This window comes from Paramormyrops kingsleyae, unplaced genomic scaffold, assembly GCF_048594095.1.
Source record: "Paramormyrops kingsleyae isolate MSU_618 unplaced genomic scaffold, PKINGS_0.4 ups62, whole genome shotgun sequence".
NCBI classification, from domain to species: Eukaryota; Metazoa; Chordata; class Actinopteri; order Osteoglossiformes; family Mormyridae; genus Paramormyrops; species Paramormyrops kingsleyae.
The window spans coordinates 41,524-57,285 of NW_027326000.1; the positions used below are offsets into that span (position 1 = coordinate 41,524).

General features: G+C 43.3%; 1 protein-coding gene across 3 annotated transcripts; it reads left to right on the forward strand.

The window, feature by feature from the left end:
• Positions 1–8,247: 8,247 nt before the first annotated feature.
• Positions 8,248–14,960, forward strand: LOC111844913 (uncharacterized). 3 transcript variants are annotated; one of them, XM_072708283.1, is made up of 7 exons: positions 8,248–8,341; positions 9,069–9,127; positions 9,221–9,292; positions 12,115–13,173; positions 13,259–13,414; positions 13,488–13,580; positions 14,141–14,960. In XM_072708283.1, exons 4-7 carry the CDS (start codon positions 12,139–12,141, stop codon positions 14,441–14,443), a joined length of 1,587 nt encoding a protein of 528 aa, XP_072564384.1. In that variant the 5' UTR covers positions 8,248–8,341; positions 9,069–9,127; positions 9,221–9,292; positions 12,115–12,138; the 3' UTR covers positions 14,444–14,960. The 3 variants fall into 3 exon arrangements, 2 of the variants coding, with proteins under 2 accessions (XP_072564384.1, XP_072564383.1); XM_072708282.1 differs by having other exon boundaries at positions 9,221–9,274; XR_011988235.1 differs by lacking the exons at positions 9,221–9,292; positions 12,115–13,173; positions 13,259–13,414; positions 13,488–13,580.
• Positions 14,961–15,762: the final 802 nt, after the last annotated feature.

The window sequence follows — 15,762 nt, forward strand, 5'->3', positions numbered from 1 at the left end:
AAGCAGCAATGTACAAGGAAATGTTGGATATAATGCCAACTTCTCATGTAAATCTTTGCTTCTCATTAGATGTTCCAAATATTTTTTAAAATATGATCTTAAAATGAAAGAAATAACTTTAGAAAAAACTCAATACATAACTGACTCCACACATACACACACACACACACGGCTTGTTCAAACTTGTGAAGCAATTAGAACAATAACCACTAACCACCCTTTACTATACTATGCTGCTTCAAATTTACAATGCCATGTGTAAGAGCTTAAATGTAATCAATTAATGTTTTGGCATATTCACAAAAAACATATTCACAACCAAACATATTCACAAAGTCCAGCACACTTTAGAGGAGAGAAGAATGTAAGTCAAAAAAAATAATTTCACAGGATTTTACAGGACATACAGTGAGATGTTCTTCAAAGTCACTTCAAAAGACATCAATTTTCCTTTTTGTCAAGAGGTTCAATTATTTATTTCTTAATATTTTACTATTTACCTTTGCTCTTATAATAATATTTATATATAATAATGTGTGATATTAGACTCTATTAGTGATTAAAAAAAACATCTTGAAGTGCCATCATGGTAACATCATCATAAGATCATGAAGTACAGTACTAAGCATAAGTAGTGAGTCAACTGTTTCTCAACTAAAAACTAACATATCCAGCCCAACCTGTTCTCAAGTGAAAGTCAAACATTTTTTTTTATGTACTCAAACTTTATAAAGCGAAAAAGCTATTTATTTCTAATTTGACTGTTTTTCCAACTATTAAGTTTTTAGCTAGTTGTGTTGAATGTATGAATGTAAATAAATTATGCAGGAGCTCATTCACTGATGTCTCGCATACAGACTTTGGCTTTATGAGAGAAGAAAAGACATTTGAGATGTGTTACCTCTGGAGGTGTAAATAAACACCTTCAAAGGAGTAAAAAATACGTTTTGTTTCTTGGAAATGTAATCAGGTTAATAAGTGTACAACACTGATGTAAAATAGAAATAAAAAAATTACAATTTTTAAAATTTTATAATAATGGAATATATATATATACAGGGGCGTCGTAGTGGGGGGAAAAAGGGGACTGAGTTACCAGGGCCACATGTGGGGGGAGGGCCCCTAAGGAATCTGGAATTTTATTTTCCTTTAAATATTAAAATTATTCAAAGATCGCAATAAATGTTGCTAACTAATGTAAATGTAATTTTTGTGGGAAAATAAATCGGTTGACGGATTGAATTGTGTCCTAGCTTACCGTGCCTGAGGAAATGCACCATCACCCCTTGCGATGGTTTAGTCTTCACCGGGCTTTTTAACTAGGCGCATTTAATTTAGCGGTCATTCTGCTAAATCAGCTGAATCCGTGTTGGAAGATGATGCCAAAGAAAGCTAAATCCGGTTTTCAAAAAAGAAAAGAGAGGCAGGAAAGAAACAAAAAAAAAAGAAATGAGGGAAAGCAACTGCTTACAAACTTTTTTTTCCCAAGAAAGGTGAGCCCAAATGTGAAAGCAAATAGCCTACATTAAATGAACTGTGATTATTAAACACTTCATTAAACACTTGCTTAGATGCCGCGTATCTTTCTCGTCTATTTCAGTTTATATCTCGCTGAAATGTTCGTGTAGAATCATGGAAAAAACGCTGGCTAAATCTGTAATCTGTCTTCTTTTCAAAACGTCCATTGTCGGAGGTATTTCAAGTTTTTAAAATTAGGTTATATCGGTAAAAAGTAAACCATATCACCTTTCTTTGTTTTACCTGCATGGGGGGCGTGTAGTACCGCCTTCGCGTGAAGATCGCTATTCCATTCTAAACAGCCGCACTTCCGCGTATTGAAATCGCATTCGCATGGTAATTTGATGACCAACGCAGTGGTGAAACCGTTTCAAAAGTGTTCAGTTTTCATGCAGGCCTATGATGTTAGGCTACCTTTGGTGACATTTCCTGTTATAGCTTTTAATCATTCTACAAATAAAACCAAATTCCAGTGAAGTATTGTGTGATTAGGCTGTTTATTTTATTTATTTATTTATTTTGGGAGGGGGGGCATGGGCACTGTTTGTTGCTTTGTTTTGGTGCTACGCCCCTGTATATATATATATACACACACACACACACACACACACACAGATGTGTGTTTATTATTATTATTACCGTGAACTTCCTCTGGTTCTCCTTTGCAGGGTACATCATGTCTGAAAATGATTCCTACAAAAATAGATGAGTTGTGTTAAACATAATTGCTGCGTGTTAAAATCTAATAAGATTCTTGTATTTAGTATCAGTGTCAGGGAAAAGACGCGCGGTCAGAAGCGCTTTGAATCTTTCTTCCTGTTCCTTTAGAGAACGTGGTAAATGATTTACAGGAAATCAGTTGAACAATAATCATCTCCTAACCATACAAAATGAAAGGTTTTTCTCCTTCTAGCGCGTGCCCTCAACCTGCACGCGGTAAAAACAGAAACATTAACACTAAACATCAAAGCCATTTCTGATTAATGCAACATTCTTTTACATATTGAAACACAAGTCTGAGCCAGTTTTCTTTTTTTTTATTTTAAATTTTTTTTACAAAAATAGCCCAGTCATGGCGCTTGCTCGGTTCGTACAGTATGTACGTATAAAATTGTAAGATTAAAAAAGGTTAAAAGATTAAGATTCGTCAGACTGACACATCGATTTCACTTCATCAATAGAATATTTAATATACACTAGGCGCGATGTAGTCTAGTTGTATATAGGACAATAAATGAGGAACCATTAAGAAATAACATTACCGCATTACCGGCGAGTCCGCTACTCTGCTGCAGTTTACTTTCAATTTCGCTTTAACCCTAGAGCGTCCTCAATGACGTCACTCTGGCGCATCTCACCGCTTTTCAAATCTACACAAATCTATTGCTGAATTAATTTGAAACTATATGATATATATTTTCCCTAAAGCAGGTAGGAGTAGAAATACTAAATAGACAACAGAATAGGGGAGAGTGGGGCAAGATAGGATACGAGATAAGATCAGATAATCCTTTATTAATCCCCAGATGGGGAAATTGTTGTGTTACAGCAGCAGAAGGACAGTTGTCATACTACTCGTACCTCCAATACCAGAAACTTCTTAAATTGCTATTTCTGTGTAATTTCTCTTGCTGATTTTCTGTTTCTATGTGGTCTAAGAGATTCAAATCTGAAGAAATTAAAAAGTCACTTTACATTTTACTATTATTTATTTATACTGTACTTAATTTTTTTCACCTTTTCTCTACTAATAAGTTCCCACATATGCCAACTTGCTCAATAATCATTATTACATTGTGTAACCAGCTACTGGGTAAAATAATTCAATATTTTACAATAAAATGCAGTACATCTGGGTGGCACGGTGCAGTGGTTAGCACTGTCACGTCACAGTAAGAAGGTCATCATTTCGATCCTTGGGTCAACCAGGGTGCCTTTCTGTGTGGAGTTTGCATGTCCTGCCCATGCGTGGTTTTCATTCAAGTACTCCAGTTTCCTCCCACAATCCAAAGATTTGAAGATTAGGTCAATTGGATGCACTAAATTGCCCATTGGTGTGAATGTGAGTGTGAATGGTTGTTCATCTCTGTGTGGGCAATGCAGTGGATTGATGACCTGTCTGGTGTGCACGCTTCCTTAGTCCCTGTAGTCAGCTCCCTGTTACCTGAAAAGGATGAGTAGGTATTATTTATCTCACATAATATACTTATTAAATCTACAGTTCTGGTTAGAAGTTGACATACACTCATTATGGACATTAATGTCATGGCAATATTGATTTTAAGAAAGCAAAAGAACAATCCAAAGAAATCACTGAAAGCTTGGATTTGCCATCACATTCATATATACTGTACTGAACAAAAATATAAACACAACACTTTCGGTTTTACTCCCATTTTGCATGAGCTGAACTCAAAGATCTGAAACATTTTCTACATACACAAAAGACCCATTACTCTCAAATATTGTCCACAAATCTGTCTAAATCTGTATGACGACGAACTGCAGTCAGGTCCAGAACCGGATGAGGATGACGAGCATGCAGATGAGCTTCCCTGAGACGGGTTCTGACAGTTTGTGCAGAAATTCTTTGGTTATGCAAACCGATTGTTGCTGCAGCTGTCCGGGTGGCTGGTCTCAGACGATCATGGAGGTGAACATGCTGGATGTGAAGGTCCTGGGCTGGTGTGGTTACACGTGGTCTGGAGTTTCCACAGCAAGCTGAGATGGCAGCTGGTTCTCCAGAGTTCCATCTGCAACCTTAGAAGATGGACTGCTTTCCAGAGCCCTCTCCAGTGGACAATCGGGAGGCAACCTCTCCTGAGCTCCCTCCAGTGGTTGAAAAAACACAAAAGCCACCCTAGACCGCTCCCTTGAAGAGGGAGTCTGGACAGCATTGGTTCCTAGGTTCGCACCGCCCCCTCACGTGGGCTTCAAGGATGACTTACTGGTCTACGTCCAAGTATACTATGATTATGGACAATACTTAAGGACCGCTGTGTGAAATGTTAATGTCTTATCGAGTTATTGTCAAGCCTTGTTCATTGTTCTGTCACTCCGGCTGCTTTTGTTGTACGTTTTTGGAATTGTTTCTATAATAAACTGTTTGACTGTTCAACCCACACTGAAAAAAATGCCTTTTGGGTGTACTAAATGTTATTGTATAAAACTGCATAATTCCTACTTTGTAAAATTAGAACTCAATGTTTACTAATTTTTCTCATGTAAAATTGTGGAGTAATATGTGATTTAATCACATAAAATAATGAATTGTATATTAACTGCAACAGTTACTCTAATTATAGTGTTAATCTGTTTTTTTCTTACTACAACTTTTTATAAAAACTGGAGTAAAATGTACTCCAAAATATCAAAAAAGCTCAAGTTTGAATTGGCACATGCGCAGTGTCACGCCCCGCTCCGTCCGCTCCCGATGTGTGCCACGCCCACCTCATTACCTCCTGTTTCGCCCTAATTGTTCCCACCTGTAGCTCGTTATCTGTTGCCTAGTCCTGTGTATTTAGTCCGAGTCTCAGTCTGTATTCCCCAGATCTGTCATCGTTGTATGGTCCGTCGTTGTCTGCACCTGTCCTTTTGCCTTCAATAAACCCTTCACCGGACCTTTTGGCTTCGTTCGCCTGCTTCCGTGCTCGCGTTCACCTCCGAAGCTGACAGAATGACAGATCTCCGGAAGAAAGGATCCCCCCTAGCCGAGGAAGAGTACCTCGGCTTGGTCGACGAGGTCCTACACTGGCTGACCCAGCCCGAGATCCGGGAGGATCCCGCAGCTCGCCGGTTAGCTCACCAAAGCCGGGATATCCTGGAGGGGATGCCTGTACCCGGCGACGCGCACCAAGCGGACGTGGTGCGCGACAACCTCCAGCAGCTTCGGGAGGTAGCGGCTGCAGCCATGCTGAGGCAGGTGGAACACGACAGCGGGCTGGTGTACAGCTCACCACCCGCTGCTGCGACCCCGCTGCCGCCTGCCGGATCCGGAAGGAGAAAGAAGAAGCGAAGGGGAAAGGCTGAAGAAGCCGCCCCGACTCTCTTCTTGGGAGCGTGCTCCCTTCGCCCCGCCTTGGAGGACGCCTGGGTGATAGGTGGGCCCCAAGACGCGGAGGACCTGCCTCCTTTGGAGACTGGAGATGCCTGGCCAGAGCGCTGTCCTGGGAGATGGAACAGCGCTGTCAGAGACGCCAGTCCCCGGGTCCCTAAAGCGCGAAAAGGGAGAGCGCATACGCGCTCAGCACCCCTCCTTCCTGCACCAGACCTGCGTGTTCCGGATCTGCCCGCGGCACCGCCGGCTGCTGACGCCGCCGCCGATCTGCCAGCGGCATCACCCTTCCTGCCTGCTGCCTCCTCTGATCCGCCCGCGGCTGCGTTGCCTGCTGCCTCCGCCGATCCACCCGCGGCTGCGCTGCCTGCTGTCGCCGCCGATCGGCCTACGGCTGCGCTGCCTGCTGCCGCCGCTCCGGATCTGCCCGCGGCTGCGCTGCCTGCCGCCGCTCCGGATCTGCCTGCGGCTGCGCTGCCTGCCGCTGCTCCGGATCTGCCCGCGGCTGCGCTGCCTGCAGCCCCGCCTGCTGCAGCCGCCGCGAGGACAGCAGCACCGCCCGACCTGCCAGTCCTGCCTGTCTTCCCTGCTGCAGCTGCCGCCGCTCTGCCTGCGGCACCGCCTGCTGCAGCTACCGCCGCTTCGTCAGCGGCACCGCCCGTCCTGCCTGTCTTCCCTGCTGCAGCTGCCGCCGCTCTGCCTGCGGCACCGCCTGCTGCAGCTTCCGCCGCTTTGTTAGCGGCACCGCCTGTCCTGCCTGACCCGTCTGTCCCATTTGACCCGCCTGTCCTGCCTGGCTTACCTGCAGTCCCGGTGGCTGGCCGCATGGAGGCTGCGCCCGCCGAGGCGCCCCCTGCTGGCCGCGTGCTGGTGGCGCCCGCCGAGGCGCCCCCTGCTGGCCGCGTGGAGGCTGCGCCTGCTGAGACGCCCCCTGCTGGCCGCGTGGAGGCTGCGCCCGCCGAGGCGCCCCCTGCTGGCCGCGTGGAGGCTGCGCCCGCCGAGACGCCCCCTGTTGGCCGCGTGGAGATGGCGCCCGCCGAGGCGTCCCTCTCTGGCGCGCCCGGAGTGCGCGCCTTTAGGGGGGGGTTCTGCCCCGCGACGGCGCCCCCTGCTGGCCACGGGAGGGCAGCACCCATCCTGCCGGCACCTGAACTGCCTGTCCTGCCGGCACCTGAACTGCCTGTCCTGCCGGCACCTGAACTGTCTGTCCTACCGGCACCTGAACTGCCTAAGGTTGCCACGGTTGTGCCCCCTGCTGCCTGCGTGCTGGTGGCGCTAGCTGAGGCGCCCCCTGCGGGCCGCATGCCCGAGCCCGTCTCACCTGACCGGCCCGTCTCGCCTGTCCAGCCGGCCCAGCCCTGCTCACCTGTCCAGCCGGCCACCGTTCCAGTCCTGCCCGCGGCCCCGCCTGAGGCCGCCGTTCCAGTCCTGCCCGTGGCCCCGCCTGAGGCCGCCGCTCTGCCCGCGGCCCCGCCTGAGGCCGCCGCTCTGCCTGCGGCCACACCCGAGGCTCCGGCTGCCCCGCCTGTTGCCTCTTTTGAGGCCAAGACACTTGTCTGCCCAGACTCGACCTCCCTCCTGACTCCTTCTCCCTTACCCCGGCCAGACCGACACCGCCCAGGACCCCGCCTGTCGGTGTCCCGTAAGGGACGGGGACACAGGCGTCGGGCCTGGGTCCCGCCCGCCATGCCCCCTGGCTCGCCCGTTCGGCCCCTAGCTGTGGCTCGGTGGCTGCCTGCGGGTCCTGCGCCTCGGGGTCGGCGGTCGCCGCCGGGTCCCCCCCTGGTCCCTGGGTGCCGGTCCTCGGTCCCGCCTCCGGCTCCCGGTCGGCCGCCTCCGGGCCCCCCTGCTCCGGCTTGGCGTCGGACGGCGCCTTCGCCGGCTTCGGCTGCGCCTCCGCCTGCCGCGGCTTCCCCCTCCTGCCTGCCTTCCCTGGTGTTCCCTCCTGCTCCCTCCTGGTCCCCTCCGTCACTCCCTCGTCCCGTCCCCTTGGTCCCTGGGTGGTCCCCTCCTGCTCCCTTCTCCCTCTCCCCTGCGGCCCCTCCGGCCGCTGCCCGTCGCCCGCCTGGGCCTTTTCGTGCTCCCCTTGTTCCTCCTCCCTTTCCGTTCGTCCCACCTGTCTCTCCCTCTGGTCCCTTTGTTCCTCCTTTTGGCACCCCTGGCCCTTTCGTGTCGCCTGTGGGTGTTCCCCCTGTGTCTCCCTTCTGGGTCTGTCTCTCCGCCTTCCCTGTCCTCTGTCAGGTCTTGTCCTTCTTTTCGTCCCTGTTCGTGTTTTGCGTCTCCGTCCTGTTCCCTGGGTTTGGTTGACGTTCTGTTTTGTCTTTCAGGTCCTGTTCCCTCGTCCCGTCCGTCGCCTCCTCTCGGGCGCGCCCGGTGGGCGCGCCTTTGGGGGGGGGTTATGTCACGCCCCGCTCCGTCCGCTCCCGATGTGTGCCACGCCCACCTCATTACCTCCTGTTTCGCCCTAATTGTTCCCACCTGTAGCTCGTTATCTGTTGCCTAGTCCTGTGTATTTAGTCCGAGTCTCAGTCTGTATTCCCCAGATCTGTCATCGTTGTATGGTCCGTCGTTGTCTGCACCTGTCCTTTTGCCTTCAATAAACCCTTCACCGGACCTTTTGGCTTCGTTCGCCTGCTTCCGTGCTCGCGTTCACCTCCGAAGCTGACACGCAGTGGGACCATTTCAACCCAGGATTCCGTTAGTGCTTTCTTAATCAGACCATGATATTCAGTCGGAGCTGTTTGGGCGCGATGCAACGTAAGAACTAAGGTAAGTAACTACTTTTTGTTTTGTTTGGCATGTGATAATGCATTCATTTTTTTTTTTTTTTTACAGTTGTATATTAATGGTAGGCTAGAATTCAGTCAAGGAGAGTGTACAGAACTAGCTAACTAACGTTACAAGCAACTAGCTAACGTTAGCTAGTCTAACACTGAAGCTCCAATTTAAATCTTGTGAAGATAACAGCGAAATATATAAAACACAAATATGGCTATTTGGCAGATTACACGTTTATAGAAATGTTATGAGACCGTACGTGAATGTCTGTTCTTTCGTATGGAAAGAGCTTGTTCTCCTTTCTAAAAACTTAACGTTACGTTACAGAGGACCGCGTTCCCGTTAAGCCCCTCATGCGGTAAATTGATTTGAAGCACTTTTTGTATCAACACAATGCTCGGTCATCATGACTTTCATTACGAATGTCTAACTTTCTTGTAACTAAGCTAAACAAAATGGGCACTTCGGTAATAGGCTTTTTTTTGTAATGCCTTAGTTTCAGTTGTTTCAATCCGTGTACATTCAGTTTCAAACCAGTGTATTGTGTATTATTAAGTCCAACATAGAAAGGACTCACATATAGGAAGGATGGTGTGCATGGGCCTTGTTTTTATGTCCACACATATAAACTACACCGTTTTAACAGATTGGTCACACAATCACAACAAAGATGATCTCATTAGCCATTTTCAAATTGTCTAAATCTTGTGTCTTTCAGAAAAGGGGAGTGCAAAATAATCCTGACTAGGACCACCAAGATTTTATACTTTGAGTCAGGTAAGCATTAAACTGTAAACATTTGTTGTTTTCTAAGCAAATGAAATAATAATAATAATAATAATAATATTTTTTTCTACTTTTGTCTTGCAGGGGGAGCCATACATTGAAGTCTAGGGAGAACGTAGATTTCTCAAAGGAGAAAATGTAGGCTTTTAAGATGAGGTGGTTATGCAAACTTTGCAGTTTTAGGGCAACAACACGTTTAGCACTTCTAAAGCATTACAGATTGACACATATATTAACTGGCCATGGTCGCTCTTTACCTTGCTTGTATTCAGACTGCCCAAGTGCATTCAAAAGTTTAAATTCACTTCATGCCCATTTGTCCAGAGAGCATTGCCAAACGAATAAGTCAGGGGAAACTGTTGCTTTCTTATGCCTTATCTGTAACGTATCTGCATTTCACACAGAGAAGCAGTATTTTGAACATATTGGATCTCACCTCAAAAGGCACGAAACTGTTCATTGTGTTTTTAAAAATTGTGACTACAGCACCAATATCTATTCAACTTTTGCATCTCATAAAAGTAGAAAACATACTCCTCACTGTCTTCAAGATTTTAAAAGTACATTATTGCAGACATCTTTAACTAACACAGAACAAGTTGAAGGAGATGTAACTTTGTCAGAAGAAAATGAAGATGTTTGTTCAGAAACTGTAGTGGTAGAGGGAGATTCGGTGAAGGCCATTATTGATCATCTTAGTGCCTTGTTGCTTAAACTTGACTGCATCCATAATATCCCTAGTAGGTGCATAGATGATATTGTTGAGGAGCTTCAGTTCATTAATTCTTCTGCTTCAGTACCTGTGATCAAAAATATTATCTTGGACACATTCAAAAATCACAACTGCAGTCCGGATCCAAAGTTGGTCACAGATTTGATGAACAATATCTGCCAACAAAGCCCCCTTAGTGTTGCATTCTGTAATGGTGGTCCCCTTGCTTCAGCATATCACAGAAAAGAGTATATAAAAAAACATTTCTCTGTTGTTCAGTCCGTCGAATATATACTTGATTCAAAAGATGGAAAAACCTATCAATATGTACCATTGTTGCAGTTATTGTCACAGATTTTACAAAACGGTGACATTGTCCAAAATATCTTAAATAATGGAGTATGTTCTACCACAGGACAATATTGTACGTTTCGTGATGGTTCCCACTTTAAGGAGAATGCATTTTTTGCTGATGAGGAGTTAAAACTTTCACTTCTACTGTACTGTGATGATTTCGAAATATGCAATCCCCTTGGAACATCTAGAAAGAAACATAAAGTAACTGCTATCTACTGGGTGCTGGCTGACATTCCTCCTTTCTTAAGATCTTCATTGTCTTCTATTTATTTGGCAGTGTTGTGCAAGGCAATCGATGTAAAGAAATATGGCTACTCTCGCGTTCTTGAGCCGTTATTGAATGATTTGAAAAAGTTGGAAGAAAATGGAGTTTTTGTGCCCAGTTTAGGGAAAACGGTAAAGGGAACTGTGTTTTCGGTGATTGCAGACAATCTCGGTGCTCACTCCCTGGCGGGGTTTGTTGAAAGTTTCAGTGGGTCCTATGTTTGTCGATTTTGTGTGGGACAGAGATCACAGTTTGAGGAGGTTGAGGTCAGATCAGGAGTTTTCCCTCCTAGAACAAAGCAGCAACACGAGCTGGACATCCAGGAAGCTTTGACAAGTAGGAGCTATTGTCATGGTGTCAAGACGCATTGCACAGTTACTCAGAGATTAGGTCATTTTCATGCCACAACAGGATACCCTCCTGATGTCGTACATGATTTGCTCGAGGGTATTATACCTCTAGAGTTGGCCTTGAGCATAGACATTTTCATTAAGAAAAAATATTTAAATCTCAATGAGCTTAACCAAATCATCAAACAGTTTCCATACAAATGGAAAGACAAGACCAACAGCCCACAAGGTATCCCGCTAAACTTTGCAGCACGTAAGAGTATTGGCGGTAACGCCCATGAGAATTGGTGCCTTTTGAGGTTGCTTCCATTCATGATTGGAACTAGAGTTCCTGAACAGGAAGAGGCATGGCAGTTAATAATGACATTAAAAGATGTTGTTGAGTTGGCTATGTCTCCCACCCACACTGATGAAAGCATAGGTTACTTAGATAGCCTTATTGCTGAACATAGATCTCGATTCAAAAATGTCTTTTCGGACGAAAAGCTCATTCCAAAACATCACTTTGTGGAACACTACCCACAACTCATCAAAGCTTTCGGCCCTCTTGTGTCCTTATGGACAATGAGATTTGAAGCAAAGCATCACTTTTTTAAGAAGGTTGTGAGGCAGACCTGCTGTTTCCGCAATGTTTTGAAATCTATGGCAAACAAACACCAGTCCATGATTTCATACACACTCTATGGCCCAGATGATCGGAAATGTGCAATTACTGTAACAAAAACGAGCCGCATTCCAATAGACATTGTAAATAAGGACATACAGAAATACATGTATCAAGAATTTCCTGCTGAGAAAGTCGTTCATTTGGCATTGAATGCAGAATATCTTGGCACTCTCTATAGTGCTGGCATGATGTTGGCATATGGCTCCACCATTGGTTTCCCTGACTTTGCTGAAATAGTACAAATGATTGTTGCACAAGACAGCTTAGCCTTTGTAGTGAAACTACAAACTACATGGTACCTTGAACATTTCCGAGGTTTCATGCTGGAGTCCACTGGTATAGTCAGAGTAGTAAAGCACTCAGAACTCATTGACAGATACCCACTGGCTGCTTATGTGGTGCATGGAAAGCGAATGGTTTCTCTTAAACATCACATCTCATTGTACAACTAGGTACAGTATTATAGTATTTATTTTAAACTTCAGCTTTTATTGCAACTTATTACTTGGCATAGGTTTATTAGAACACACATTTTACACATTTAGGAAGGATAACTGTTAAAAATGGTCATAGAACATATCTATAGTATACCATAATAATTTGTGCTGGTTTTTTTTTTCTTTTCAGTTCTGCGTTTGAAAGGCCTTTAAGATGTCCACCATGATTGTTCTGCGTGTTGTTATTGGAGATACACAAGTTCACAAATTGGTACTACCAGAGGGTGTACCTAGCACTGTAGAGGACCTTTCAGCTGTCATCCAGGAGCAGTATCAACTTACTGGAAGTCACGCTGTTATGTATATGGACAAAGATTTTGATAATCAGTACTTTACTCTGACATCCACGGATGTAATTAAGGACAAAGATACAATTAAACTCATTCCAAATGAAGATCCCACTTTGACTTTGATGCTGACTCCTGTAGCTGAGACTGTAGAAAGTTCATCTTCCTTCTCCCTGGATCAGTCCAGTCAGGATCCTGATGCTGCGTCTGTTAGCTCTGCTGACATAATGATATTACCAAAATCGCCAGAGTGTCGCTCTAAACAATGGCCTGCATATTTTGAGATCCCCACTTTTTCTCACAATGTGGAGATGCTCCTTCAAGCTGGAAATGATACTTACGAACGTGATGGAACCGTCCTGCAAAATCCGGCAATGACCTCCGACATACTTGAGACAATTGCAGATTCCATTTTTTCCTACACAGCTTACCCCACAGGTCTCCAAATACTGTCTGTTGTTGAAGCCCTGGTTAAAAAACATCCATGCTTAAAGGAGCCTGCAACATCTTTGTCTGGATTATATGGATGGCAACAGCGTCTCAAATATAAGATGAATAATTATCGTTCTAAACTCAGAAAGCGTGAAGTGCCTTGTCCAGAGCTAGAAATCAACTCCATGAAAAGGAAGAGACCTGGTGACACAAATCCAGCTAAAAACTGTAAGAAACCAAAAAGAGCGGAAGTCAACTATCTTCCTCCACACCCACAAGGAGAGACAACTGAAAGTTTAGAGAAGATACGACTAGAGCTACTTGAAGACATTAAAAAGAAAAACAATTACGGGGTGATTTATCCAAAAATGGCCCAAACCTTCTCTTATCGAAGACTGGAGGTGGTGACTGGTAGTCCAGCTGCTGATGAATTCAAAGAAAGATGGCCAGCTCTCTTTACTGAAGCAGGGGTAGGTTAATTACAATTTCTAAAACAGTTTTAACAGTTGTGTATAATATTTAGTTATTTTGTTTTGTTGTTTTTTGTCTTGACAGATAAAAGAAGAGTTTCGGAGAATAACCACCATTCCCCTTGAGCAGACCTTCATGTTCAATCTGGATAGTTACACTCCAAAACTGCTTTCTGTACTTGAGAAGAAGGGTGGCGCTATTGGTGCAAAACTGAGACCTATTTTGGATAAACACAGACAGGTGTGTTTACTTGGTCACAATTGTTGAGCGCATTAAAGATATTTACCATTAATAAATCCCTGTCTCTTTCCAGAACGAAACAGTTGAGATGAGACGTGGCGATGTGATTCGTGGATTAATGCTCTACCTTGGTGAAAAAGAGGAAGAACTCTTTCTAGACTGTCAGGTAAAACTTGAAATTTCTGTGACTGTCTTTATGATTTATATATATTATAAATTAAAGCTGATATCCCTCGTCTTGCAACAAAACAAGGTCTCTCAGATTTTAAAATGGTTACTCCTGGTCCAAACTTATCACTTTTTTCCTAATGGATTTATAACATCCAAAATCTTCATAGGAGTGGGTTTAAAACAACTTTTGGGAAGGAACACTGTCACGATAACTTCTTTTCCTGTTTACAATCAATTAAAAGGTGTAAAAAAATGAAGTATTTTGAGGAGCAAATGTCTCTTTTTACAATATATTGAAGGAGAGGACTTTTTTTCCCCTGCCAATGGATGCGTAAAAATCAGGTATAGCTCCCTTACTCATACTGTTCCAGACAAAACACATTCACCTTTAGTTACTTATTTTAATTCATTGTAATATTTATTACAATGAAATAATAAATAAAGTCATATCTATCTATCGATCGATCGATCGATCATATAATTTCTTACTTTAAACTTGGTAACTTTTGAGTATTGGATAAGTAATTCTTCCTCCTTCCTACACTATTTATGTAGGTGGACAACTTTGATGATGTTTGGCAGCACAACATGAAGATCCTGCTTGTTGGTGCTTCCTATGCTGAAGATCCTGTGGATGTCTCTATTGTTCTTGATGGCAAGGAGATTGTGAATGGATGTGGAAATCCTGCAAAGGCTTGTATACTGCTAATGGGTCTAATATATTCCCTCAATCTTGCTTATCCTCCAACACTGCGTTACACTTTTGAAGTGTTTCAAAAACTTTTTTTTGATTTAGATGCAATAAAGCTATCCCCCAAAGTACAAACCCTGAAAATGAAGTTGCTGGCCAAACCCTAAGCTGAACAAAATGTCATATGTTAAGTTGTGTTCCATTGCCATTATAGCATTTTATGCTAGTTAGCAGTATTATTATGGTGTAACACCTGCACATTTTTCAGAGTGTTTTATTTTATTTGCCATTCAGCTTTGGAAGTCAATTTTCATGCAGACCCCAGACTGTTTTTTTTTTTTTTGTTCTTCTATCAATATGTACCAGTGTTATTTTGGTCAATGTCACTATTTTGTAAAATCTGTGACAATAATTATATCTTACAGAATGAGGTATGTTCTACCTCAGGACAATATGGTATGTTCTGTGATGGTCCCACTTTAAGAAGAATGCCTCTAGGTAGGGCATGGACTTTGTAATAGTATGATAATACTATCATTGTTTCATTATTCTTTTTCTTATTCATTATTCTTTATTTCATTATTTCACTATCCTTACATACTATTCATGTGTAAAAAAAAAAACATACTATTCAAGTGTAAAACTTGGACAAAAAAGTTGTGAATTAAAAAGGTTGTTGTTAAATATTGTCATTTTGATATTTATTTTTTCGTATTAATCCAATAACATTTCAGAAATGTAGTAATTATTACACAAATAGAATACTTAATCATTATATTGTAAAAAGAATTAATATACTGATACAACAGATAAAATATAAATAACATTTAATAAAGTAATCTTTTATTGTAAATGATCAGCACACATAATAGTTACTCGGTGTCTTTATGAACCACCCACAGGAAGAAATAAGAAAAATCACATCATTATATCACATAACCATGTTTTAAAAAAATTCATTCTGTAGTGTAAGATTTATTTACAAAACCCATTTAGATTTTACTTGATAAATGCAAGAGAGTTTTACTAGATTTATAGTAGTACATTTTAATTAGAAACTCATTGTGCAAAAACTTACGAGGATTTTTCTAAGTAAATGTTAATAGTTTTTTTTTTCAGTGCATTTCCTGTGCATGTGTCCTACATACTCCTAGCAAACACGACACACAACAATTGGTATATTACCTTGTTATACAGTATCGTATTAAAAATCCAAAATTATCAAATAGCCTGTGCCTCTCTACATTAGTGGCCAGTGGGGCTTAGCCCCACCAACAAATGTCCCTGTGGAGCAGTGAACGACATGAGCAATAATTCAGTTTAACAAGTAGTCTTAATATATAATTTTCATCATAATTAACACTGCTGTATGTTTATTACATTTTACAATGGCAGCACTTTCTTATACATTCCAAATATCTCCCTGTAGCTGTTGTGTAAAGGTCAGTATTTCTACATCCACACACTGGATTTCTGAGTCTCAGGA

Bases quoted from the DNA above. Each gene is read 5' to 3' on its own strand.
- LOC111844913 (XM_072708283.1), top strand. From the start codon at position 12,139: ATGTCCACCATGATTGTTCTGCGTGTTGTTATTGGAGATACACAAGTT. The intron at 13,174-13,258 runs GTAGGTTAATTA...TTGTCTTGACAG, and splicing joins CTCTCTTTACTGAAGCAGGG to ATAAAAGAAGAGTTTCGGAG. The intron at 13,415-13,487 runs GTGTGTTTACTT...GTCTCTTTCCAG, and splicing joins TTTTGGATAAACACAGACAG to AACGAAACAGTTGAGATGAG.